The sequence below is a fragment of the Pyricularia pennisetigena genome, chromosome 6 (assembly GCF_004337985.1).
Source record: "Pyricularia pennisetigena strain Br36 chromosome 6, whole genome shotgun sequence".
NCBI lineage: Eukaryota > Fungi > Ascomycota > Sordariomycetes > Magnaporthales > Pyriculariaceae > Pyricularia > Pyricularia pennisetigena.
In genome coordinates, this window is record NC_043744.1 from 3,147,199 (window position 1) to 3,172,815 (window position 25,617).

At 50.7% G+C, this 25,617-nt stretch overlaps 10 protein-coding genes across 10 annotated transcripts; 5 read left to right on the top strand and 5 right to left on the bottom strand.

Moving 5' to 3' along the window:
- Positions 1 to 523: 523 nt before the first annotated feature.
- On the top strand, positions 524 to 1,985 carry PpBr36_04731 (uncharacterized protein; the record flags this gene model as incomplete). The annotated part of the gene is made up of 3 exons (XM_029891890.1): positions 524 to 1,099; positions 1,213 to 1,613; positions 1,715 to 1,985. The coding sequence occupies 3 exons, from the start codon at positions 524 to 526 to the stop codon at positions 1,983 to 1,985; spliced, it is 1,248 nt and encodes a 415-aa protein (XP_029749871.1).
- Positions 1,986 to 2,611: 626 nt separating this feature from the next.
- PpBr36_04732 (uncharacterized protein) lies at positions 2,612 to 4,791 on the top strand (the record flags this gene model as incomplete). Its single annotated transcript, XM_029891891.1, has 4 exons — positions 2,612 to 3,088; positions 3,167 to 3,910; positions 4,198 to 4,503; positions 4,708 to 4,791. The coding sequence occupies 4 exons, from the start codon at positions 2,612 to 2,614 to the stop codon at positions 4,789 to 4,791; spliced, it is 1,611 nt and encodes a 536-aa protein (XP_029749872.1).
- On the bottom strand, positions 4,134 to 4,502 carry PpBr36_04733 (uncharacterized protein; the record flags this gene model as incomplete). The annotated part of the gene is made up of 1 exon (XM_029891892.1): positions 4,134 to 4,502. One exon carries the CDS (start codon positions 4,500 to 4,502, stop codon positions 4,134 to 4,136), a length of 369 nt encoding a protein of 122 aa, XP_029749873.1.
- A 1,004-nt stretch (positions 4,792 to 5,795) lies between the features above and the next one.
- PpBr36_04734 (uncharacterized protein) lies at positions 5,796 to 6,876 on the top strand (the record flags this gene model as incomplete). The annotated part of the gene is made up of 2 exons (XM_029891893.1): positions 5,796 to 6,331; positions 6,390 to 6,876. 2 exons carry the CDS (start codon positions 5,796 to 5,798, stop codon positions 6,874 to 6,876), a joined length of 1,023 nt encoding a protein of 340 aa, XP_029749866.1.
- A 279-nt stretch (positions 6,877 to 7,155) lies between these two features.
- Positions 7,156 to 8,501, bottom strand: PpBr36_04735 (uncharacterized protein; the record flags this gene model as incomplete). Its single annotated transcript, XM_029891894.1, has 2 exons — positions 7,156 to 7,841; positions 8,495 to 8,501. The coding sequence occupies 2 exons, from the start codon at positions 8,499 to 8,501 to the stop codon at positions 7,156 to 7,158; spliced, it is 693 nt and encodes a 230-aa protein (XP_029749867.1).
- A 3,367-nt stretch (positions 8,502 to 11,868) lies between these two features.
- Positions 11,869 to 15,484, bottom strand: PpBr36_04736 (uncharacterized protein; the record flags this gene model as incomplete). Its single annotated transcript, XM_029891895.1, has 3 exons — positions 11,869 to 12,694; positions 12,765 to 13,236; positions 15,007 to 15,484. 3 exons carry the CDS (start codon positions 15,482 to 15,484, stop codon positions 11,869 to 11,871), a joined length of 1,776 nt encoding a protein of 591 aa, XP_029749868.1.
- A 225-nt stretch (positions 15,485 to 15,709) lies between these two features.
- PpBr36_04737 (uncharacterized protein) lies at positions 15,710 to 16,472 on the top strand (the record flags this gene model as incomplete). The annotated part of the gene is made up of 2 exons (XM_029891896.1): positions 15,710 to 15,760; positions 16,044 to 16,472. The coding sequence occupies 2 exons, from the start codon at positions 15,710 to 15,712 to the stop codon at positions 16,470 to 16,472; spliced, it is 480 nt and encodes a 159-aa protein (XP_029749869.1).
- A 186-nt stretch (positions 16,473 to 16,658) lies between these two features.
- PpBr36_04738 (uncharacterized protein) lies at positions 16,659 to 17,357 on the bottom strand (the record flags this gene model as incomplete). The annotated part of the gene is made up of 1 exon (XM_029891897.1): positions 16,659 to 17,357. The coding sequence occupies one exon, from the start codon at positions 17,355 to 17,357 to the stop codon at positions 16,659 to 16,661; it is 699 nt and encodes a 232-aa protein (XP_029750326.1).
- A 2,855-nt stretch (positions 17,358 to 20,212) lies between these two features.
- PpBr36_04739 (uncharacterized protein) lies at positions 20,213 to 21,289 on the top strand (the record flags this gene model as incomplete). Its single annotated transcript, XM_029891898.1, has 1 exon — positions 20,213 to 21,289. One exon carries the CDS (start codon positions 20,213 to 20,215, stop codon positions 21,287 to 21,289), a length of 1,077 nt encoding a protein of 358 aa, XP_029749879.1.
- Positions 21,290 to 21,934: 645 nt separating this feature from the next.
- On the bottom strand, positions 21,935 to 24,935 carry PpBr36_04740 (uncharacterized protein; the record flags this gene model as incomplete). The annotated part of the gene is made up of 10 exons (XM_029891899.1): positions 21,935 to 22,147; positions 22,287 to 22,915; positions 23,031 to 23,433; positions 23,542 to 23,736; positions 23,827 to 23,862; positions 23,933 to 24,216; positions 24,280 to 24,365; positions 24,440 to 24,554; positions 24,611 to 24,734; positions 24,798 to 24,935. The coding sequence occupies 10 exons, from the start codon at positions 24,933 to 24,935 to the stop codon at positions 21,935 to 21,937; spliced, it is 2,223 nt and encodes a 740-aa protein (XP_029749295.1).
- Between the last annotated feature and the right edge of the window lie 682 nt (positions 24,936 to 25,617).

Here is a 25,617-nt window from a genome sequence, read left to right on the forward strand (position 1 = left end):
TTGAGCTTACTCATTTACTGCCGACTACTGAGTGTGTGTGTGTGTGTGTGTGTGTGTGTGTGTGCAGCTTTGACAAGATGTGGGTTCTGGCTTGATCGAGATTCTGGTTACGATCTTAACCCAGATCATCCTCTCGATTGTTTTGAAAGACGAATTTGAAAGCATAATCCATGCTAAATGTCTCTCAAGTCACTTTGCTACCTTAAAATGGCTAATGATCTCTGCCGAAAGTTCATTCCGGTACACTATAGCAGTCAAACACGCGCCAGGGACCCTTGGTCCCGGTGAAGTGCTTGGCTGCACGTTCAAGCCGGGTAGCGATCGTTTTAGATAAGCTTTGAGCTTGAATGGGCAAAATAACGCCCTTCTGGCCAACGCCCGAGTCAGTGGTACACCATATTCAACAGGAAACCCACCGTATTCAGGCACTTTGAAAAGCATCAACTAGTGCAGGTTTTCTTCTCCCAAGGCGGCAGCGGTTGTGACGGGGAAAAAAGAAAAAAAAAAGAAAAAGAAAAAGAAAATGGCCAGCACACATTCAAGGGTTTTGGTAATCGGCGGTGGCATCGCAGGCTGCGTTGCAGCATGCCTGCTGAAGCAAAAAGGGTATGAGCCCATCATCTTCGAAAAAGCCTCCAGACAAGGCGACGTGGGCGCGTCAATGTTGATTTGCCCAAATGGGTCAAAGGTGCTGAGAAAGATGGGCGGAGGTGTGGTTGAAAAGCTTCGAGAAACTGCGCCAGGGATCGTGGAGCTCTGTGATCACACAGCAGCGGGCGAGATTCTCGGCGAAGTCTCACCCGTCCCGGCAGACTGGGGCAGGCGGTATGGATACCCTGCCATTGGCGTCAAGAGGACATTGTTTGCCAAATGGGTTTTGGATGCTGCCATCGACCAAGGCATCGAGGTACGAGCTGGATGGGCCCTGGAAAGAATCGAACAAGACGACACTTCTGTGACGGCCTTCTTCAACGACGGACGATCTGAGAAGGGCGAGTTTCTCGTTGGCTGCGATGGCCTCAAATCCAAGACTAGGAGATGGCTTCTGGCCAGTAAAGGCCTGGAGGACGGACAACCCAGCTTTACAGGTCTGGCGCAGGTGAGTGTTGGCCGACTGTTTTTTTTTTTTTTTCTTCTTCTTCTCCTCCTCCTCCTTCTCATCAAATCGCCGTGTCAGCGGGATATGACTTGCAATGACTGACCTTGACCAAGATTAGTGGTATTTCACCCACACCAGTCCAGTGGCTTGATCGGCCGGGATTGCGCAACTGGTATGGTGCCAGCCTTCACTTGGTCTGTTATCCCATCACCATGGAGCACTCATCCTGGGGCCTCACTCGTAACGACTCGACAGCTGAAGAGGCGTCGTGGGGCTTGTTTGACCAAGAACGTAGAGACAGGACCAGGGTAGAGCTAGAAGAGACCCTACGCGACCTCTCATGGGACCCTGTTGTAGCCCAAATGGTCGGCAAGGCACAACGGTTGATCAAATATGGAATTTACGACCGGCCAGAGCTCAAGCCGAGCGACTGGTACTTGGATCGGTGCGTGTTGATGGGTGATGCGGTGCACCCCACCGCTGTTCACCTGGGACAGGGTGCAAACCAGGCTCTGTAAGTCCATACATGTCGCTGGGGGTCGTTGGTTGAATTTTTTAATAAAGAATATCAGCTGACCGCTTCGCCCACTGATGTTAACTGCAACTGAATACCAGCGAGGACTGTTTCTATCTGACGGCCGAACTACCAGACTGCGATCCAGCAGCTGGGATACCGACTGAAAAGTTGACACAAGCGTTTGGAAAATATGCCGAGATGCGACAGCCACGCACGTCGGCCCTGGTAGAAGCGGCGCGGAGGCAAGGGGAACTCAGGGTTTCGCCGCCGGAAAAATGTGCCGAGCGAAACGCGCTGATTGCAAAACTTATGACGGACCGCGCAGGGCTCGAGGCGACATTTGACTCTCGCTTTGCGATGCCGATTTGATCGATATGTGTGGTCGTTTAAACCTGTCTAGACCTAGGTATTGTCGATAATGGATACCTGCGCCCAAAAAAAAGAAAAAAAAAGGGTCTGTCTTGCATTCCTTGCCTCCCCAACTTCGTATTTACTTTGGTACTTCTATTGATGAGTAAGAACAGAAGCTTCGGCTGTCACGTCAACTCCCGGCAAGTTTCCACTTTGAAGGGACGAAATTAGGGGAAAGTAAGCTCGTGTTTGGAATGGGCTGTCATTTATACTTGGCATTTTGGGATCATTGGTTCGCTTGGCAACTGCTGCCTGTCGAACCAAGTGGCCAAGAAAAAGTCGTATTGGCCGCGTTGAATTAAGCTAACCTACATGGGTCTGGCCCCAGTAAAACTGGATCCACTCTCCTTACATACAGCCTTACCGGACTGGTGTCTGTGGATGGGAGGCCAGGCCAGTCCAGGGGTCGTCGATTCTAGAGGGATGCTTTAAATCACAATGTGCGCAAGCTGAAATTGCCAACCATGTTATTGCTTGCTTCCTCTTTCCCGGTGTGCGTGCCCCCATTCGCGGCTTTTGGTAGTTGTCGGGTTTTGCATCTTTTATAAAATAAAATATAAAAAAAATAAAAAAAAAGTCTCACGATGACCTCAACCGTTGAGAAAACACCCACAGAGGTGACATCGGCAGCCGTGACGGCATCGCCCGGTCAGGCAGTGCATCCGGAGATTGCTGCCGCAGCGCAACCCGTCGAGGCAGTCACCGAGAAACCTCAACCCACTGTCGCCAGCCAAGCCGCGCCCAATGACGCTGCGCCTGCTGCTACCAGTACAGAACAGACTCCCTCCTCCGCGGCCTCACCCGAAACACAGCCTGTGGCAACTGGTGGAGCGACAGTACAGGATACGGAACAGACAGCTTCGTTCCCTCAGCGCTTGAAGGATGAGGATAGGCATTGGGCGTGGAAAGTTGCCTTCAGGGCTCTGCAATGCATTGTATGCCTGGTCGGCATAGGCTGTTGTGCGTGGATCATTGCAGCCACCATCCGCCTCAAAGGCGATAGTTACTTTGGCGTAAATTTCAGCACCGACCAATACATGGCAAACATTGCCATTTCGTTGGTAAGTGCGCCCGTGCCCCTGGTGCTAGCCAACAGCTCAGCATTGTATAGGTACTCGAACTGACCAAATCACGTACAGTTTGTCTTCTCCATCCTGTGGGGAATAATCGACCTCTTGGTTCGACTCTGCCGCAAACCACCTCGGCCAATCCACCCGGCTGTCACGCTGAGCATCGATCTCTGCTTCTGGCTCACCTTCATAATCCCGATCCTCGCCTCTGTTATTGCCTACGCTGAGATAGACTATCTCGGCAGCCAATTGGTGATAAGAGATCCCACCAGCGACAGTCGCAATAGCTACCGGGGCGAGTACCGCCTGAACCAGACGACTGACACGTGGATCTACAACATTACATATATCGAAAGAGCCGATCGGGAGTACAACTACACGTCGAGGACGTGGTACTACCCCAAGACAGACCCCTCCACCATCATCCGTGACTGCTCCAGCTATTACAGCTCGTGCGCCGAGCAGGACGAGATGGTCAATGCTCTGTGGAAACAGAAGCCGACGCGCATCGCTGTCCTCTTCACCGTCATTGCCATGCTCGCTCTTGTCACTTTGTGCCATTTCCAGCTCTTCGTGTGGGCCTGCGTGGACACGCACAAGTGGCGCATGAACAAGAAGCAGGCGGAGCTCACAAAGTCGATTGAGGGGATGCTGGCTACCGGACAACTGGTACTCTCCCCCGTGCCCGGCAATGGCCAGCTCGTGTTGCGGCCATCAGCGGCATATTTGCCCACTCAGGTCTACCTACCTGCTCAGGCATTTCCTCCAGCAATGCAGCAAGCTCCGCCTGCTACAGCGCAGCAATGGCAGGGGGTGAGATATGCTTAGGGATATGTCTCAAACTCGAATAAAAACCATTTTTTCTGTATGAGCAGTCTGGTAGATAGTAGGAAATCGGACCTAATCAATCATCAAGGGTACCGCCTGTGCGAATGCGCAAAGACCCAAAAAGGATTGCGACCCACGAGCCAGCCCAGCCGGCTCTTTCTGCGCAGCCGCTTCATCTCCCTACGTGCAGATAGGAGTACCCAATCAATCATATACTGCACACGCCCAGGCCGCAGCTCAGCCCGCCCACAGGGCTTTTCTGATCAAGGCAGCATATGGTCCCGCCGCCGCAAAAACACGACGCCTCCACCAACGCAGCGTTCTTTGCGGATGCAATCCTGCCGATCCACTTGGTGAAGAATTGCCCCCTATCCGAGTGGATATCCTGTGTGTCTACGGGCTTGATCTGGTCGACTGCCTCCCTCGACGGTTCAGGCGACAATAGCGACGGGTCTTGTATGGTGAGTCCTGGGCTCCTTTTGGTACCCGATAGGCTTTGCCCTGGCCAGGTTGTGGGTGCCGACAGGATCGTGTGGGCAAAAAGGGCAAACAATATTTGGAAGATGAGGAGCTTCATAGTAAAGTGATTGTTGCGGTTTGAGTTGGGCTGGTGGTCCGGTAATTGCGCTTGCCGTTTAGGATTGTACTGCTGAAGCGTTTTGTCGGTTTCTGTAGTCTTATCGCAGATATAGGCGGGACGGAAATCGTATTAATGTTTGTACAATAGCAATATATTATGGTGGATGTCCTCGACTAATCGTAGACGAGTGGACTTCTTAAAGGTTGATAATACGAGTCATAAAACGACTGTATACACTCTTAAATCTCTACAAGTTATTGAACCCTCCAGTCTAGCCGAGGTGTAAGACGCGGCAGTGTTTGCGCAGCCTGGGGGAAAATATGTAGGGGCAAAAACGTGCGCAGCAGTTGCATGGCTTGGTTTGCTGCAATGAAAAAAAAAAAAGAAGCCTAGTGTCAATGACACTTTTACCCACAGCATTAAAGGTAAAGTGAACTCTTCAACTTCATCTGCGCTTTAGCATAGTCGGTAACTAAGAATCTTGGAGCTCGATTACTACCTTGGACTACAGTAGAATTATACTCTCGTTTGAAGACACCCGTTTGAAGACACCGCCATATTCTCACATATGAGTTCAATCGTCTTGAGTAAGGTTGTGGGAGGTATGTTCCTAATTATAGTAAACGAATTGTGCATGCCCGATCGCCGAAGTTATGCGGACAGACGACTAACCTAGCAAGTTAGTTGTTGGGCCCTGCATTGCCTGTCAAGAAGACCCACGAAGCTTTATTTTCACTGTCCATGTAATTTGAATTGCAATGCATGCAGCGAATAAATCCGGGTGACAAAGCATGACACTGGAGCCTTTTTTTTTTTTTTTTTTTTTTTTTTTTTTTTTTTTTGCGTTAGTCACCTGCAGACTACATGTACAGTGGAAAGAATAAGAAGGTTCACCGAGTCAAATTCAGTCATACGCTTGGCAGGCTTTTAGTCTCCCATTTTCCATCTTACACATACTATTCCGCCTGGGTCACGTGAATGCTCTGTCGGCTTTTATCGGAGTTAATCAGCATTCATCATCAATTCCAACATCTTCTGTGACAGTCTTGAACGAACGCACTGGAAAGCTTTGACCAAGCAGCTGGAAGCTTGTCGACCACTCATCAACGTCACGCCTCCACCTCCGACCACTCCGAATTTTGCCATCAGACTCGATCATAACATTTCAACACCTCTACCATCGAGAAAACCACCACGGCTTTTAAAACAGTCAACAGTCATTTGAAGAATTTCGCGACCAATACAACAAGCACTCGCATTGAAAGACAACCATCCTAGAACGCAGCGACAATGTCGTTCACCATCTCGATCCGTCAGGGTCCAGCTCGTCTGGCTCATCTCATCAAGAGCACCAGCGCAAAGCCTACTACCCTCCGCTCTTTCCACCAGTCTGCTCCTAAGAGCACCTTTTTCACTTCAAAAACAGCAACATGGCGCCCGACGACGTCCTCGAGCATTCTCACCCGCGCCTCCAGCCGAGCTTACCACCAGCACGCCCCGCATGCTCCGGTGGACAACTCGACGCTGATGCGCAAGCTGCTCGTCGGCGGTGCCATCTTTGGAGGAACCCTCGTCGCCACCAACCTGGTATTCAACCGTGAGACCCGTGAGGATGGCGGCATGCCTCCGTATGAGCGCTCGTACCTCAACGACACCTTTTTGCACACCGGTCTAGGCGTCGGCATCATCGGCTTGACGGCCAGGCAGATGATCAAGACTGGATTCGTCTATCGCTTGATGGTCACCAATCCTTGGGTGTTTGCCATTGGTGGTCTGGGTCTCAGCTTTGCTACCATGATCGGCGCCAGGTCGATTGATCCTGACAAGTGAGTGACTTGCGACCTTGACTGCACAAAAAGCATCTCTGACATCATACATCTGCAGCTACGTCCCCAAGTACGCCCTGTGGACGGCCTTCAACGCGACGCAAGCCGCCTTCGTCGCTCCTCTTCTCGCCTTCGTTCCGGGCCCTCTCATCGCCCGCGCCGGTCTCTACACCATCGCCATGATGGGCTCCATCTCGTTTGTCGGCGCGACTGCCAAGCAGGAAAAGTACCTCTACATTGGTGGTCCCCTCTTGGCCGGTGCTGCCATCGTTGCCGTCTCGGGCCTTGCTCCTCTTGTCGTCCCCGTGACTGCCGTCAGGACGCTCGCCTTCACCGAGAACCTCTGGCTCTACGGTGGTCTTGCCGTCTTTGGCGGTTTTACGCTCTATGATGTCCAGAAGGTCTTGCACCACGCCCGCCTGGCTGAAAGGGGTCTGATCAAGAAGGACCCTATCTCTGAGAGCATCAGCCTGGAGCTCGACTTTCTCAACATCTTTATTCGCATGGTGCAGATCCTAATGATGCAGAACAACAGGCGAAAGTAAGCGGAAGTTGAAGACAATGTATTTTTCTTTTGTTCTCATGTAATAAAAGTTTTGCGCTTTTTTTTGGAGGGCGATTGTACTACCTAACTCTCTGCTCAAAAATTGGCATTTTAGCAGCCCGTACATAAACTGGTGTTGAGGCGTTGGATTCCGTAGTGTATAATACCAGGGAAAAATTGTTCCATAAACTACCCTAAAAAAAACTTTACATTTTCCGCCGAGAATCAAAAGCTACAATCTAGATAATTTCGCTTCTCCGTCCGCCGAGCAGTCGTGCAGTCATTTGAGCTCGGGGAAATCCCTCAGGTGATGGCTGGCGCACTGGTACCCAGACGGGTTCTTGTGGAGGTACAACTGGTGGTAGTCCTCGGCGTCCCACCACTGACCAGCAGGCAACAGCTCCGTGACTATCTTGCCCTTCCACCACTGCTCGTTCGCCTTTTGCGTCACCTCCCTCGCGATCTTCTCCTGCTCGGCGTTGTGGTAGAACACGGCGCTGCGGTACTGCGTGCCTCTGTCGTTGCCCTGCTGGTTGGGCGTCGTCGGGTCGTGCGTCTTGTAGAAGAACTCGACCAGCTGCCGGTAGCTGATGCGGCTCGGGTCGAAGACGACCTGCGTCGCCTCGGCGTGCCCGGTCGCGCCCGAGCACACGGCCCGGTACGACGGGTTCTGCGCCTCGCCGCCAATGTAGCCCACGCGCGCGTCGTACAGGCCCTTGTTCTCAAAGTGCTTGCGGAAGATGTGCTCCACGCCCCAGAAGCACCCGGCCGCAAACGTGGCCCGCTGCGCGCCCTCGGGGATCGTCGCGGCCGCCGCCGCCCCGCCGCCGCCGGATGTGGCCTCGGACACGGAGAGCATGGTCGATGTGGTAAATGGTCGCGTCAGGCGGGCGATGAAGGCCGGGGTCGTGAATACCATTGCGAGGATGACTGCGAGCGCCGCCGTCAGTATAGTCGCTGCCAGGGCTGGGGTTTGTTGGTGGGGGGAGGGTCTGGCTGGTGCGTTGGTTTCGTGCGCCGTTTTTGGTTGGTGGGGTAAATTAGGAGACGCTTGAAAGACTCGTGGGAGCTATTAGAGCCTGAAGCGTAAGAATGATTTGCAATGGATGTTGATGTAAAATGGTTGAGTTGCGAACGGGTTACTGTATCGCGGCATTCGTGTGTGGAAACACGCAGAAAATGAATCTTTAAAACATACCCCCAACGCTTGGCCTATGTTCTCCAAATCTAAAATCCAATCTAGGTCTAGTCTAGCCCGTCAGTGGCGATCTTTGGCTTGTAATCAGAGTTGGGCTCGGGATTCGCGGGGTTAACTGTTCCGTGCCAGCCGGGGAATGCGAGCACTGACAAATTCGTTACAGCACGTCATCTGTGCACGCAAATCCATCCCTGCATTTTAAGGCGTGTTTACTGTTAACGATTCCAGCTGGGCTCGACCACGCGCAGGAGATGGCGCTGTATCTTCTTTTTGCTTTTCGGGGGTCTTGGCTTGGTTTAAAAAGAACCATGTCCAGAAACCCATTTTCCTACAACATTAGAGTAAATAGCAAATAGGCTTTTTGTTTGAAATGCGAAATGCTGTGTAGAGGTGTTGGATTTGGTATCTCGAGCAGATTTACCGGGCATCGTGTCAATCGCGGAAAAATTTACCACCGCACTAGAGTGCGTTGATATAACGGTTAAGGCACTTTCGAAAACAGAAAGAGAATCGACTATGAGCAGAAAATAAAACATAGCCCGACATACTTCCGCCCGTCACCTTATGCCATTTGAAAATGAAAAAGTAGCGCAATTAAAGGAGTGAATACAGTCAAAAGAAAGTAACCGCAATTTAATAAAACATGTAAAAAGGAGAAAATTCCACCACCCATATAACAAGCTTCTCTACTTACGCCGCCATCTGCAGTCTTGGAAGGATCAGAGAACATCCGCCACCCAAACATATTTACTACACACCTTTCCCCGGTTCCTCATACCGTTCGTTTGCAGTCTACAGATGAAGTTGATCAAAAGGTAAAAGGAAATCACAAAAGAAATTGCTCACTACCAGGGTCGAACTGGCGACCTTCGCATTACTTGATATGTGGATTAGACATATTAGTACGACGCTCTAACCAACTGAGCTAAGCGAGCTGAGCTGTTGTTGAAGAAGACGACATGAAATTGGTAATATGTACGTAAAGAACCTTCCCAGCTTGGCGATGTTCATCCAGGTGGGGCGGGAATTCATTGTACAATCTGCCGAACCCTGCTGCAAGCACACCACCTCTCTCGCTGATTGCTGATTGGTAGATAGATCAAAACATGTTGCTGTTGGAACATTTGGATGGACTTTGCAAACTCTCTTCTCCAACGGCTGGTTTCACTATCATAGTTACTCCGTTCCCTTGATGATATAGAGATTAGGTTCCAGGGGATCGAGGTGACCGTTTGCTGATTGAAGGAGGACCATCTTCAGCATAATTCTGGCTCAATCAGATGGAGGGGCCTATGTATTAGCCCCTGCGATTGCGTGATGCTGTACTTTGGTCATAGATATTGCGAATGGGGTTGCCAAGAGTCAGCTTTGTGGATACTCCCGACACGAGGCGGCTTGAATCGGGAATTGAGGATCGTCATGCTGGATATCACGATGGATGATGGATACTGTTGCAGTAGATAGATCTTGGCATCACATGACCAGATGAGCTTAGTCAGCGCTGTGCACACCATAAAAGCGCTGCCACGCTCGTTAGCCTAAATAGCGCACCCTAGTCTCAGTGCTCAGACTAGACCCCCCTGCTTCGCAGTGGGGACCGAACGCTCCATGTACCTTTCAGCCACATGGCTTTTCGACCAATTACATTGGCCGAAAAGATCGCGCTCGTTCTAGTCTGAGGACAACTTGTCGCATTTCGCCGTTCATGGCGGTACCACCAACGATAATCTGTCGCATTTCGCCGTTTATAACGGTATTTTTAATAATATATTTAATATTACGATATCGCTTATGATTATTTTATTAATATAAGGATAATTTGTGGTATTCTGCCGTTTGTAGCGGGTAAATGCAATATATTCGCATTATAATGGTAAAAGAAAATAATGTACCCATAGTATGCAATTGAATATTCGTATAAAAAAATAAATAAAAATTATAAAAATATATAGTAATTTGCGTTAAGTTTATTGGAGTTTGCTGAGTACTTGAATGCCGGCCGCGTTTTTATAGTTACTGTATTTGGAAAGATATTAAAATATTAAATAAAATCTGTAATTTTTTATTATATTTAATTTTTGTTTTAAATAATGGTATGCAATAATTATTTTAATTTAGTTTACAGCTTTTATACCTTAGTAAACCTAATACTGCAAAGTGTATGCAATTATCGATTAAAACAAAAGTTTTATTAATATTCTTATATAAATTAACAATTTGTTAAAAAATTAAATAATTTACGCAAATATTGGTAAAATGAAAATATTTTCACTTAATATATTCTTTAATCAATTTGCTAGTAGATTTTATATAAGTTTTTTTTTATAAATTTTATTTAATTAAATAAAGCAAAAAATACAAAAAAAAACACAAATTTAGCATTTGTTTATATAAAAATATAAAAAGGGCCGGTATTGCAAGTCGGGTTTTACGTTATCGTTTATTTATATATATAATCCACTTTTTCAAATTTTGGTTTTTTTAATGTTAGAATTGGTAAAAATGTAAAAATATTTCGATGGTAAAATATATATAAAATTGGATATACTTTACCTATCCGCATATTTAAGGGTTTATATAATTAGGTATACGTACAAAAATGTGATATTATATTAAGTATATATATGCCACCCCCTACGTGCAAAAACCACAGAATTCTGCTGTAAAACAAAAATAATATAAAATTAATTAAATAAAGCAAAAAGATTTATAAAATACACATTTACCATTTGTTTTTATTAAACAGTTTTTAAAGCCGATATTGTAAGTACGATTGGATTTGGACGTTTGTTTATATACGTAATCAAATCTTTGAAGTTTTGGTTTCATTATCGTTAAAATTGGTAAAAATATAAGCGAGTTTCGATTGTAAATTATATATAAAAAAATATATACTTTGCCTATCCGCTTATTTAACTGTTTCTATAATCCGATATAAGCACCAAAATTTCTTATAACGATATATATATATATACGACCCTCCACGTGCAAAAAGTATAAAATTTGGTCAAAAATTAAAAATAATATTAAAAAAAATCGAAAATCGAAAAAAAATCGAAAAAACAGTACCGCCATAAACGGATTAAGGGCGGGCTATATCCAACTTTTAATTGGCGTACCGGGTGCAAAAAGTTTTGGATTTATGAAAAAGGTTTAACAATTTTTATTTTTAACGATATTTTCTTTTTTCGATATTTTGCGTGGTTGTAGAATAATAAGGGAGTGTCGGTCGCAAAAAGGCCAAAAATACCGCCATAAACGGCGAAAATCGACAAATTATCCTCAAACCTGAACCAGAGCGTTCTTTGGATGGACCCACAGGTACATTGCAAAGCCGCAATTGAGCCACGAAGTGGAGCGAAGCGAACGGAGTGGATCAATTGTGGAGCTTTGGGCTTCAGGGATGAGCCCTGAGACTACTCGTTAGCCTAGATAGCGCACCCTACCTGAATACATGGCTCTCCTACCACTCATGCAGGCTGCACGTGTACGTTCGTGTGCGTCAGATACCCCATGTTTGACTTACTTGACTAACAAGTCTAATCTGCTTTGTAAATCGATTAACGCACCGACTTCAGGATTAGCTAACGATTCTATTCTAGTTGTTGATGCCGAATTTCTTTTTCTTTGTGTAAAGCTGTATGACTAGTGATAATGCTTGAACCGAATGCGCAAGGAAGAAAAAAAAAAAAAAAAAAAAAAAAAAAAAAACGCCTCTACGCTAAACCTCAGAGAATCACCAACATTACTCTGGTCTAGTCTAGATAATATATTGTAAGCCCTTGTATAATCGTCTCATGCACCGAGCCCAAACACCCTCCTCAGCCTCCGCCCGACCTCGGCAGCCATGGCATTCCGCCCACTACGCGTCCTCTGCACCGCATCCCTGTTCTCGTGGGCTCTCCTGAGTAGGTACTTCATGCACTCGCCCGTGGTGCCCCAGACGAGGTACTTGTACGACTTGACGGCGGCATCCTTCTCGCCGGCACTCGCGATCAAGTCGCAGCTGACCTCGTCCGCCATGCCCTGCAGCTGCGCAAACGCCACCTCTGTGGTCCTGGCCTCGCCGCGTCTGATGATCTCGCGCCCCTTGGACACCGACTCTGCATTGTGCGACGCCAGAACCATGTGGACCTCGGGGAACTCGCTGCCCTCGTCCCTGCCCGCGAGGGGTCCCTCCCAGCGCTGCCGCAGGAGCGCGGCCGCGACGCCATCGTAGCACGCATCCGTGTCGGCTTTGGTGTCGTGGATCAGGTGGCGCGGGTCCGAGCCGAGGTAGGCGCCGCGGACGAGCTTGGCTCCGAGCGCAAACGGTTTACCCTCGGCGGCGCTCTGGGCGGCGGCGCGAAGGTGCGACGCCAGCACGGCCGGCGTGGCCTTGAGGTAGGCTTGGTAAGTGTTGTAGACGACGCAGCGGCCGGGCGCGTTGTACTTGCGCATGTAGTGCATGGTCCAGTCGTCGATGCCGGCCTGCAGGGCTTGCTGCTCGGCGTCAAACAGGAGGCGGACGCCGCGCGCGGTTGCCAGTTTGCAAATGTCGTCTATGGCTTTGGCGAGGGCCGGGGGCGGTGGGAGCTTCTCTGACAATGAAAAGAGAGCTTGTCTTCCTGCTCCCGTGAATCTATAGTTTGCATGGTCAGCTTTGATGACAAGATTCAAAGATGCAAATCCCGGCTTGAGACTCGACTTACTTGACAGATACAAAATCGCCAGGGCTGACAAGTCTAACAGTTTCCATGGTCCCTTCTGCCCACGGTATAACCTCTTTTTGCGTAGACTCCTCGGAAGCTTTGCCTTCAATGCACGAGTGAAGTTCTTTGGTTTCCTTGTCACTGAGTACCACTTCCTTCGCATAGCCGAGCAAGACGCCGGTGAAGCCAATTTTCTTTAACCCGGCGATAGTTTGCCGAACCTCCAAGGGGTTCTCGCCGGCGCAAAATTGCGCGTAAAAAGTCCTTTTCATTGCCCATCTCAATATGGGGTTTCGATCAGGATTCAGTAATGGGCTCTTGCTATGAGCCAATCCCGACATGATCGCCAGAGATGGATTGAGGAGTAGAGGAGAGGAAGAAATCGTTGTTACTGCCAAGGAGCGAAGGACAGCCTTCAGAGGTAAAACAGACAAGCAACTGCCATTTTTGACTGCGATGGTGGCCATCTTGTCTGTTTGAGATTGAGGCGGTACCAATGCATCTGTAGATGTACCAAGCGAAGTAGCGGCGGTATTGTGGGTTAAAGATCTGCTAGAGGAAGAATGTATTGTTCGGGATTTCGTCGAAATCGTCCTCACGAATCTTGGTGAATTTGTCAAACGTATTCTGTTTTTGTTGCTAGATCTTATCCGGTGAGGTGCAGCAGCAGCGACCCTGGATACTTGGCTTTCGCTGTGAGATAAGGTGCAGAGCGCTCCGCCGCAACGGCGTAGCATGCTTTCTGAATGCATTAATGGCGTAAGCTGTAAGAATGATGCAAAACCAAGCTAATCGATTTCGGTGCGAATGATAAATGGTCGGCAAGGTAAGCAGCAGCAGCTGTAAACAAGTGGTATTTTAGAATAACTGTCTAAACATGAGTTCAATGTACAGATAGATAACAACCAACGGCAGGGAGGCTATATATCAACAGATGAGAGGGGCTTATGCAGGGAAGGTAGCGTTTCCATGGCACAATCGCCAGGTAATCCTTAGAGTTCAGTCGCAAAGCCGTTGCCTGCCATCATCAGGAAGGGTCGTTCCTGAGCTCCTATGTCGGAGCGGATGGCAACGGCTGCAAAGACTGGGACAAAGCGCTTATCGCGATGGTCTGGGCCTTCTTTGTTTTGGGGTTTTGGCTCTGCGGCTCGAGATTCGACCATGCAACCCAAAACCAACCCCCCCACGACGCATGCATGTGCATGGACGCTGCCGGAGCTTTCCAGACAAAGAATAGTAGCATTGGGTCGTCACGTGGATCTGACAATGGAAATGACTTGGATGAATGCCGTGAGTAACCGGGCCCACTAAGTCGACCTAGTCAGTGGAAACCCACTTGCATAGCACGTTGGCCTGGAACTTTTAGTTTTGAAAAAAGGTTCTGGCGCCAATCCCTTCTCGATCCAAATTCGGCCTTCTGCCTCCCTCGACGCCGTGGGGACTTTGCAGCCATTTTTGCGGTGTGATCGCCCTGAAATTATCGCTGTAAACCGGTCCGATTACCCCGGGTTGGCAGATGTTGGTTGTATCTTGGAATTGCACGACTTGTTGACCTGCTCGCATCCATGACAGCTGCCATGCGCAGACGGCTAAAGTCCCGTATGTAGGCGAACCTGCCAAGCTTTGGCCATGTGATGCGGTCCGAAATCGCAAAAGAGACGCAGCGCCACCTCCGTAACCATGATCTCACGGGGTTTTAGAGCATGTAAGCGTCACTGGATCTTTTGATCGTCTCGAATCCGTCCGGAAAGCCCGCCTCGACAACTGGTGCATAGATTCCCGGCCAATCACCGACAGCCAAGGACCGAGGCCGAAGTAACGTTCCCAAAAGACCCTGCGGGCCGTCAGTCAATGCTCTAACTCGGTGCTGCGGGCATCGCGGAGGCCAAGCTACCTTCCCCGCTCGACACTGCAGCCTATGGGGTTAATTATTATGATGACTTGTCAATCGACAGGTCAAGTCATCGAATTCGACGCCTCCGACTTTCCCAGACGTTTTCGGGCATATTCAACATAGCTGATGGGTCGGCCTCGTAAGAATCCAACTGCATCTTGAAGACCACCATAGGCAACTCCCGCTATCAGCGCCATCTTTGTCGTTCGGGCCGCCATCACCAACGGGAATCGATCTGCGTGATAATGACCAGTCAATAAACATTCCACCAGTAGATGTTGCAGTTCATATCACACAGTCACCCCGCAAAATGCTTATCTGTGCTAAAGATAGGGTCTTGTAACTTACGCCATAGGCTGAAGCCACCGGCGACCGTCACAGAAGCCAGGACCGTGTTTAGGGCATCCGGGTAGCCCCTCCACATGTCAAACATGTTTTCAATAGCAAACATGGCCGTCGTCCAAACGCTGACGCGTCCTCCCATTCTGAACCCTTCCTTGATGCTTGAAAAGGCGACGTGATAGTTCTTGCTCTTGTGATATAGGAACCATCCCGGCGTGGTGGTGGGAAGCTTGTGAGCGTGTTCTGCCCTGAATCGAAGTCCTGCCATTTTACTGCCCTGTGCGATGCCCAGACACATGCCGACTCCGAACGAGAGAAACGACGCGACTGGTATGCGAATCGGCGCCGGCATTGAGAGGCGAGACTTTCTCCTCAGCTCCTGGATGTCCTCGGATGTAAGCTCTTTGTATTGCCTTTCGGACGTTCTGGATAGGTCATTGTTTGGGTTCGAGATTGCCTCGGTCGCCGCTCGTTCGGACGCCATCGTCGACAAGGGATGCGAGGACGGTCGTGAATGCTGTTGATCTTTACGAGTGGCAGACTTAGGAGCAAAGTGCTTCGATTCGCAATCACGGGGGGTGGAGACTAGAATTGGTTGATTATGAGCGGTCTTGTTCGATGTATTCCAGCTGCTCCAGATTGTGTCCAAACCTCGACTGGCGATTTTTTCTTTTCCCATCCAATCCATGACTTCGTCCGACTGGTCTTCATGCTGGCCCAAGCTCCTGGACCCTTCCACCCCAGCGCTCCTTCGGGTGGGGTCAGTGCTGAGCTTCAGTCCTTGGCGTCTGTTAATTGTCGACTGAAATTGCCCCCGCCGTTGCTTTCCATTACCAAGCGCGCGATCAGTTGAGGTTCAGTAGCACGGAGCTCTAATAAAGTACCTATCTTTTGAAACGTCAAGGAACCATACATAGTCGAGTTCCCGGGTCGCCCGGATTGTGCACTCGTTAAACAATTGTATCAGAGTTCGAGCTCAGGATGGCAAGTCAACTCAATTTCTGACGCTGGAACATTGACGTCACAACTAACCCTTGCAACAGGCACCGAAAAAGACCAAGGCCAGCGAGATCGACCTCTCGCTGCGCTTCAGATTTGGGATACATACCATATTCCTGCTGGTGTCGCCCCTGACGACATTTGATGACATCTCAGTTGAGCTGCTGTCCGCCATCCGCGAGCGCTACCCGCGCGGCCTCAGCTCGTCGAGGATTTCTCCAAACGACACCCCCATCCCCGGCGAGGGCGAAGAGGTCACTGTCGTGTACGGGGCGCTTGCCAGCAGGCACAACCTTGAGTCGTGGCGCGACCTCAAGATCCAGGGCTCAGAGACGCCGGTCAGCAAGAGCATCAAGGACGGGACCGACATTGCCTTTCTCGTGCGCACTCCCGACGAGGAGGATGACCCGGTCAAGTTTGTAGTCGAGTGGCCAAGGTTGGACGATGATGATGAGGAGGAGGAAGAGCAATGAGCTGGGATGCGGGTATGAGTTCATTTGTTTCAGCATCTTGGCAAGCACTCTTTTTTTTTCACGACAGGCGTATGAAATGAAAAATAAAAAACGATACCCGGGTTGAGTTTTGCATTTACGATTATTCTCAAACTTGACATTTCACAAAAAGGCTAATAGAATTGTTGTAGATCTCCTACAATGCCATCAGTTAGACTTATGCTCCAAGGACTGCATATTCTCCCACTCTGTCTCTAGAATAGACATGCACACCACATCGTGCCACTTTCGGTCGTGGTAGTGCGCCTCCCTCAGTCGCCCATCGACCTTCAACCCCAGCTTTCGGTAAACGGCGTGGGCTCGATGGTTGTAACCGATGCTTTCGACCCTCACGCTGTGCATCCGCGCGAAGCGGAAAGTCCAGTCGATCGCCCACTTGGTCGCCTCGGTGCCGTATCCTTTGTTCTGGAACCGGGTGGCGATCATGATGCCCAGCCTGGCGTTGCCATTGTGCCTCAAATCGAACGGCAGCGCGTGGTCTCCCAGGTTGATGCACAGGTAGCCAACCGGGATCGGGTCTTCTCTCAGTTGCTGAATGTAGGCCGTGGCTTTGCGATCCTCTGCGTGCCTTATGCCGTTGGGTTCCTGCGGGTCGGAAGATTCTGCACCTCCATCGGAGCCTGGACGGAGGCAGACAATGAGGGACAGAAGCGACTTCTCAAGCATCGCAACCATGCCGGCCGAGGACTGCGTACTGGGCGGCACCAACAGGGTCGGGTACGAGAGAACATGGTTGACGGGGTCGCTTTCCATCTCGTGGATGAAGGCCACATCGCTTCCCTCAACGCCGCGGAACAGAAGGCGCTCCGTTCGGAAGAGGTTTTCTTTTCCCTCGGCAGCTTCCATGGTTGGAATGCTATTGATGGCAGCTTTTGTGCGTGTATCGGTAGTTAGCATTCAGAGTGCGTCTCTAAATTGCGGCGCGTCCATGTTTTATAGGTGCTTCTAGGACCCTGGTAATACCATCACGCTGTATAACCCACACAGCATGCCAAATAGCTCAATCCGGCAAGGAGCGACAATACCATGTGATGGTTACGCATCGATCCCTTTACAAAAAGCAGCCTGGCGTGCTGGCTGTGGTACTGTTCTCTCCCTTCCAACGCACTTGTTTGTCACCAACTGGTACTTAGTCTTTACCGGAGGAGTGAATGACGTTGGTCTCAAGCTCCCGCCGCTGCACCTGCCAGGGCATTTTGGAGCTTATGGAAGTTCTTACTGGCCAAGGCTTGCCAAGGAGCTGTTGGGGATAAAAGAAAAGGCTCGGGTTTTGTGCGACAAAGAGCAACAATACTAAGGGGCCTGTAGAGAACAATAGGAAGAACAAAGTAATACCCTTTGGGGTTCTCGACTTCTCGTGATAAACTACCAAGAAAGGACATGTGCGATCTTGGAAGACACGATTCGATGAATGTAGTAGGGTGTATCGTCTTTGGGATAGCTTGCCACTTCGAGTCAAGGTACATCAATGGTATATGCTGAATGGCACCGGCGCCAATGAATCCAGGTTCAGATCTGCCATTGTAGTGGGAGGTGATGTGGCCACTATTATAACTAACATTACAGAGATGGGGCACTCGAATTCCTCAAGGATCCTGAACTAGGCGGTTATCTGCAAAATTATCAAGATTCTGCCTCTGTGTATTCTTTGTGGTCAAAGTCAAACTAGCCGTCTCTACTTTTCTGCAGATGATACACAGACAATTAAAAACCAGGCCTGCCTCCGCAGACAGATCCTAGGCCATGAAAATGTCGGGATTCGGCTGCGTGCTGGGTTGCCTGGTCCTTCTGTCGTCTTCAATATTGGTCGTAAGCTTCCAGATCCCAGTACTTGATCACTTGCGCTGTAGCTTTTGAGTCCGCATCGATAACTACGAAAAAGGACAAATAAGTCATTAAAACAATCTAGCTTTGTGTTCATTCCCATCGGTTGACTGTGTTGCTTGAGGCTACTTACCACTTCGCAATTTCCTACGATATGTTGCGTTTGCTCAAACGTGTAGGACTGGTGGAGGTCTTCAAGTGGAAGACCGAGGACGCCGAGATGGTTGCACAAGCTCTGGTGAACAAGGTAATATATAGGGCGATATTTGAGGTAGTCGAGCAGAGGGAGTGTTTCTTCGTAGCCATTCAGCTAGCTCAGAATGCTTGGTTAGACTTGCTGTCAAGCCTGTCATTACGAATTTCCATACGTGACCGTGACAGTCAGAGTACAGGGGAAGATGGGGTCCACGTAGACATGCGGACAGGCCAACGTGCGAGCTCGTCGACATTATTTCTGCAAGCAAGGCCAGTGCTTTCTGGTCTCCAGAACTTGCATGCTGCTCTCCATGCTGATCAAGGTTAAATTCTTGACCCTTTCCCAGTCTGTGGGTCAGACAGACATCCTCAAGCTAACGTGGTTACCAGTAAAACCTGACCTATGGAGGAAGTCCATCAAGTTATGTGTACGCTGGATTACAACGGCATAAAGTAAGCACGAGGAGTGAAAAAGAACAATGGTTTCTTTAAAAAGATATACAATTAAACAGTGTATCAACACTTTAGTAGTAATTCTCTACATGTTACGTCATCCATACAATCTCGTCTGATGTCCCTCGACCCAGCAAGTCTAGACACCTTGATTTCCGCCTTAGACCGCTCAAATTAGCTGTAGACTTGAGCAGAAGACAACAAGAGCATACCAGTATACGATTCATGCACTGAACCCGTACTGGAGAAACCACAACAACTTACAAGGTGCCCCTCGGGCGTTGAGAGCAAAGATGAAGGGCAGCTGCTGGTCTAGTCTAATGGCCGAGTGTAAAATGAGCTATAACTAGGAGTCTTTCTCAAGTTGATGAATTTTATGCTGATTTAGAGCTACTATAATGCCAGACATGCGCATTTACAAAAGAAACAAGAGTGAAACTGGAAGTTATCAAATTAGTTCCAAGTTCGATTTGGCTTGATAGGCGTCGAGTGCAATGCCTCAGGGACCAAGTAGAGAGCATTAAGAAGCAGGGACTGCGGACGACCCAGCATAATCTCCGGGACTAACAAGTTATCAAATATGAGTCGAGGAGGGGTGGTCTTGCGAACTACCTCACAGGGCACAGGGCACAAGGTGGAGCCAAGGTCACTCCATGGCCTTGACCCAGGTATCTGAGCTTTCTTTCACAGCAAGGTCCAACTGATGGCCAACTGATTGCAAGATGAAAAGCAGCTGGAGTTACGCGTTTGCTGGCAAGTGTCGTTGGGGAAAAAAACCAGCGGGTCGCTAAGCAAACAACTAGAAAGCGCCCGCCTAAACTCCCAAATCTGTTTCTCCCATTCTCTTTTCTTTTTCAAAGTCAGAGCCCACCGAACATTTCGAGGGAAACCTGAGCTGTTCATATCCAACAAACCTGCCTGATGCAATAACTCTTCTCTCTTGTTTACTACTTGGACACCATAACTATTTAAAAAAACAGGGCTATCAAGTCCAAGATTCACAAGACACGTTGACCCAAATCAAACCAATCTTGACAGTCATACTCTCCTGGTAAGCTCAGGGCTAATCTGCTCTCGTCCTTGCACTCAACCTTGGTAGATTATAAGAAACCGACACCAAGGAAGACGCTCGAGTTGGTGCCCATTATCACCAAGATTTGACATTCTCAAGCTTACTCTGGGCTAACGGTTAACCAAACAACCGATATCAGCGCTGTCCAGCAGAAGTAATGGAACCCGTTGCCAGCAATTCAGAGACGCCAGGTCCATCTGCCGCCGGCGATGTAGGCGTTCCAAAGGTCTGCGATGTCTCCCTGGCGTACATCTCGCGTCTCCCCAACGAACCAAAGACGCGAGCTCTACAGGTCCCAGTCGAGTTCCACCATGACGTGGAGGATACCGTCAGCGGCCCCCACGGCCACACTCATCTCTTCAAGTGGACTTTGGACTACGTCCGGGGAGACCCCGAAGCGGACGGCCGCTTCCTCCGCAGGCAGTCTGAGCTCGTGGCCAGCCTCAGGACCGAGGAGGGCTTGCTCGCGACAGTCCAAGAGGCCGTTGACGCGAATCCATCGAGCGACCAGGAAGAGAGCATGTTTGTCTCCCAAGGCAGCGACGGCCTGACGGACGAGAAGCTGCACCGAGAAGCATCCGTCCGCTGGCTCAAGCGCGAGCTCAACGCCACCAGCCACTTCTACATGCTGGCCAAGGCCATCGCCGGAACCAAGGCCCAGCAAGCGGCGGCCGCTGCTGCTGCCACCAGCGCCGAGGGCTTCCAGCCTCGAGTGCACCAGGCGGACCCGGCGCGGTACTCGCAGGGCGTCATGGAGGACACCTTCTCGGTCCTTTTCGGCGACGACCAGGTCCCGCCGCTGCACCAAGTCGACAACACCGAGGCCAACGCCAGGCTCGTGAACCAGATGGCGCAGTACCTGAGGTCGGACACGTTTGCCGGATTCCAGAACTTCGCCGCCGACATCGGCACGAGCTACAACCGCGTGCAGGGCCTCACGGCCGACCTCGCCGCCATGGCGGGACACCAGGCCTACGGCGGCGGTGGCGGCGAGGAGCACGACGCGCAGAACATCATCATGATCACCAACATGATCCACAACAAGCGCTGGAACGAGCAGCAGGTCGAGCGCCTCGAGCTCGCGCACAAGGTCGCCTTCGTCGTCAAGACCCTCCGCCTGCAGGGCGCCGAGTACCACGACTGGGTCCAGGCCCACCCCGGTGCCCACGCCGTCCGCGAAGCGATCGAGAGCGCGGCGCACGCCGAGGCCGCCGTCCATTGGGCAGAGTCGTAGACTCGTAGCCACGTGCATAAAATTATGGCGGAGGAACTGCTAATCGACGAGATGTCTTCACTCGGCGGCCAGGTTCCATCCCAGAAAAAATGTGTATATCTGTAGGAATACCATCCAGCTGGCATGCGACTGCCAAGAACAAGCCAAACCCATAACACTACATACTTATCCAAGGCACCAAGGCTATCAGACAATCATTTTTATTTTTTTCGGGTTTCTCCTCTCTTCTAACCTTTCCCTTATCTTCTTATGTATCTTTTACCCTTTTTCTTCTGTCTTGTATCTTATCCTCTTTTTTTTTTCATCTTTGTTTACTACTTCTGCTCCAGGCTTCGAGCTCGGAGCCAATATCAACAGTCAAGAAAGCAGACAACGGTGAACTTGGTGGAGACAAAGCAGAGACTGGGAAGACTCTAACCGATTTGGCAATAAATGTCACTCGTGGAAACAAATTAACGCACAAGGCTGCCTCGGAAGACGGACATATCATTATGGTATGTGTTGTGTATTGGGTGGAAGCGTCTATGTAGATTATATGGGAATATACAAAAGCATTAAACCGCACAGATCGTCTCCTAAACAAGACACCAAAAAGGGGAGAAAAAAAAAAGAAAGAGACTGTCCACCCTATACTCAGAGCCCCACCTAACAAGAATCAGCCGGGCAGGCAATGTTTGTGCCGTAGCGGTCGCCCGAAACGTCGGCGAGCTGCAGGACGGCGCCGATGACACCTCCCATTCCCTCGCCGGCGATGGCTCCCGCAGCGACGGCGTAGCCGTAGGTCTCCCAGCTCTGGGGGCGGTACTTGCGCCAGAAGTGTGCGATCAGAGCTCCAGCCAGAGCGGCGTTGGTAAAGACCTGGACATGGGGAGGAAATGGACTGTTAGTACTACACACACACACGGCAATATGGGATATAAATTTTTCACCAAAAAAAAAAAAAAAAAAAAAAAAAAAAAAAAAAAACCAAACAAAACAAGTCTTGACTGGCACTTACAGGGCTGGGAATGACAAAACTGAGAGCGATGGCACCCCAGTTGGGCAGGTAATCTCTGTACTTCTCGCGGGTGCCGACGAGGTAGTAGTGGCGGAAGACGACCTGGGCGATGGACAGGGCGCCGAGCAGGCAGGCGGTGATTCCGGAGCTCTTGGGGATCGAGATGGAGGGGTCGGTGACGGCCTGGGCGACGGCCTGCCAGGCGGCGACGGAGGGGGTGGCGAAGGCGCAGTGGTCCTTGTCGCCCTGCGTGGTGACGATGCAGGGGTAGGCCGTGGCGAACAGGACGAACATGGCCGGGGCGATGAAGACGCTGAACACGGAGCCGATGGCCTGTGCGATCCACTGCTTGATGGGCGGGGTGCCGAGCAGGAAGCCAACCCTGAAGTCGCTGGTGAGATCGGTGGCGACACCGGCGGCGCCGCCGGCGACACTGGATGCGATGATGTTGATGCGCTGCGCGTCAGCCAGGGCGAAGCCGGCGCTCGAGGTCGTGCCACCAACGACGAGCTGGGCGGCTTTGCTAGCGGCCGTGAGGGGCGTCGTGTCGGTAACGGCTCCGATCTGGACGGCCAGGAAGGAGAAGATGAAGGACAGAAGCACAATGAGGATGGTCAAGCCGCCGCCCACTAGCAAAGAGATGAATTGTGGTTAGCAAGAAAGACAAAAAAAAAAAACAAGTACCCAAGCGTTTGTGGGCGTTTCGTATTCAGTGAGTGCTGGGCTTTGTTTTCTCAAACTTACTGTTCCACTGGAAGTGAAGGACGAGGATGGACAGAATCAACGAGGCGAGCAGACCAGACGTCCACATCCAAGTCCTGACGCGGTCCTCGGGCTTGGCCGAGTCCACAACAAGCTGAGAGTCCGAGTCCTCCTCGGCGCCCTTGGCAGCCTGAGCGGCAAAGAAGGCGTTTTGCTTTCCGCGCTTTGCGAGCATGTCGTTGATGCCGATGCAGGTCTGGCGCCAGCCGGCCTTGAAGGCAACGCCAATGATCTTGTACTGGATGAAGAGCTCGGCCATGGAGCTGCACACCATGATCATGACGCCGGGCCAGAGGAGCCAGTAGCGAGGCGAAGGCTTGCGCTTTCCAAGGCCCGAAAGGGAGGCAAACGAGTAGAGGCTGTCCCATTTGGGGTCATCCGAGAGCTATTTTTGTCCGGAAGAACGTCAGCTCTTGTTCGTGCTTGGGATATGAAAAAGCCAGCCTCTGCCCGATGGAAGAGCCTGTCGCTGCTTGCTTGCTTGCTAGCTTACCTGGATACCAATGCATTCCTCATAGTGCACAAGGAGCGGGCCGATGAATCCCCAGGCCAAGAAGGAACCGGCGAACATGCTGAAGGCAGAGTTGAGACCGATAAGCATACCGGAGCCGATGAAGGACGGCGTCACCTCAAAGTACCATCCCCACGACTCGATATTCAGCGCCCAGGAGGTGTAACCGGACCAGATCTACAGCGGGTTAGTCATTTCTGGATTATGTAAAGTCACAACGTTTTGAGAGAGAGAGAAGAAGAAAAAAAGTTGGATGGGTTTACTCACGTGGAACCAGGTGAAGAAATGCCAGTCGTAAAGAATCTGTGTAGTTGGCAAGATTGTCAGCCCAGCCCTTTGCCAATTCATCACTCGGATAGCTCCAGTTTCATACCCCTATGGCGTAGTACGAAGCCACACGGTGCACCATGGCAGCTCCAAAAGTAAACAGGAGTCCCTTGAGCTTCTTCATGGCCTCGATACCTCCAGCAGCACCGGCGTGCATGGAGCGGATGGTAAGAGCGGTGGCGGTGGGCGAAGGGAACAAAAGACGCAGCTCGCGGGCGACCTGGATGACGAAGAACTTGCGCAGGGGAGTGGCGAAGAAGAGACCGACGAACGTGCAGACGATCGTGATGGTGAACATGCGGCCGATATCCTCCATGGGGGTCTTGCTCACTGCAGTTGGATGTGGTTAGCAGGTCTCGTCGCACATGTCAAGACGGGCAAGGAGGCACTTACTGAGGCCGAGACGGTACATGGCCGGCAGACCAGCAACGAAAATTCCGCTGATACCTCCGGCTCCGGTTGCGGCGGCTTGGACAATGCTGTGAAACTTCATGGTTAGTATTAAATAGGACTTGTGCAAAGCAAGAGGCGACACGAATAAACTTCTGCTCACCTGTTCTCCTGAGGTCCAAAGTAGCCCTTGGTTGCCTTGGACAGGAACTTGAGGATACCAAAACCAAAGATGGCGCCAAACATGTTGGCCGAAAACGTGAAACCGGTTTTGAGACCTGTTGTGGGTGTTAGAAACTTGGGTTCGTTGCCATGCGAGAAAGCCGGTACGCACCCAGGTACAAGTTCGAAGCGCTGACGAGAGTACCGAGTATGACACCCACGACGACGGCACGGATGGTGAGCGGGTTTGGCTCGTGGGGAATCGACGGGTCCATGAGAAGAGGCTTGTAGAGATCCTGGAGAGAGGGAGACATGTCAGAATGACCACACCGCCGGGCGTCCTGTGTTTCTCATCATACCTCTTCCTCTTCCGCGGCATCGTCGACATCGACGACGACCTTCTCCTTGAGCTCCTCGGGGTGGCCAACAGCGGGCTCGGGCGACGGCGCCGCAGCGGGCGCCGCATCGGCCGCGACGTTCTTCTCTGTTGACGCCATGGTCGCTGGTGGGGGACTGCGAGTCGTTTTTCCTTTGGCTGGGATTACGACGTCCTTTGCCTGGCGAACAGGAATATGACCTGGAGGGGATGAGGGAAGAATGGACGTCAACCAGAAACGACGGGAGCGAGACCTGGGGTATTTTAAAAAGAGTCGAGATCAGACGAAAGGTGCAGCCAGGTCCAGGCGATGATAGTCGTCTAGGGGCCCCCCCTTTCCGCAATCCACTCCGATTCCCCTTTACCCGCCACCTTCCTGGCTTGGTCGGACCCGTCTGCGGTCCCACTGGCATGATCGCTGTTCTCCAGATTATCGGGGTGGGGATGGGCACGCGAGAATACTGACTCTCGCAGGCCACCTTATCAGTGTCATTTAACCAAGGGTACTTTATTCTAGGTGTAGCAACTCGGCAAAATGCAAAATGCGCCCCCACCCCGCTCGAGCGAGCGGTGGAGCGCGTGGCGCGATCCCTCTTTTGTCCTCGTCCGCGGTGTTCCCCAGGGCTATCGCAGACGACTATCCATAGTAGTCACCCAGGGTCTGTTTTGAACATTGATTGAGCTGTTGGAGACCAATTGATTGTCAGATAGATAGGTACTCGTTAGCTTCAGACCATTGCTTCGGATGGACCGTTGCAATCCAATGGGTGAGCTCAACATCCACTTCCACGTTCGCATGTTGC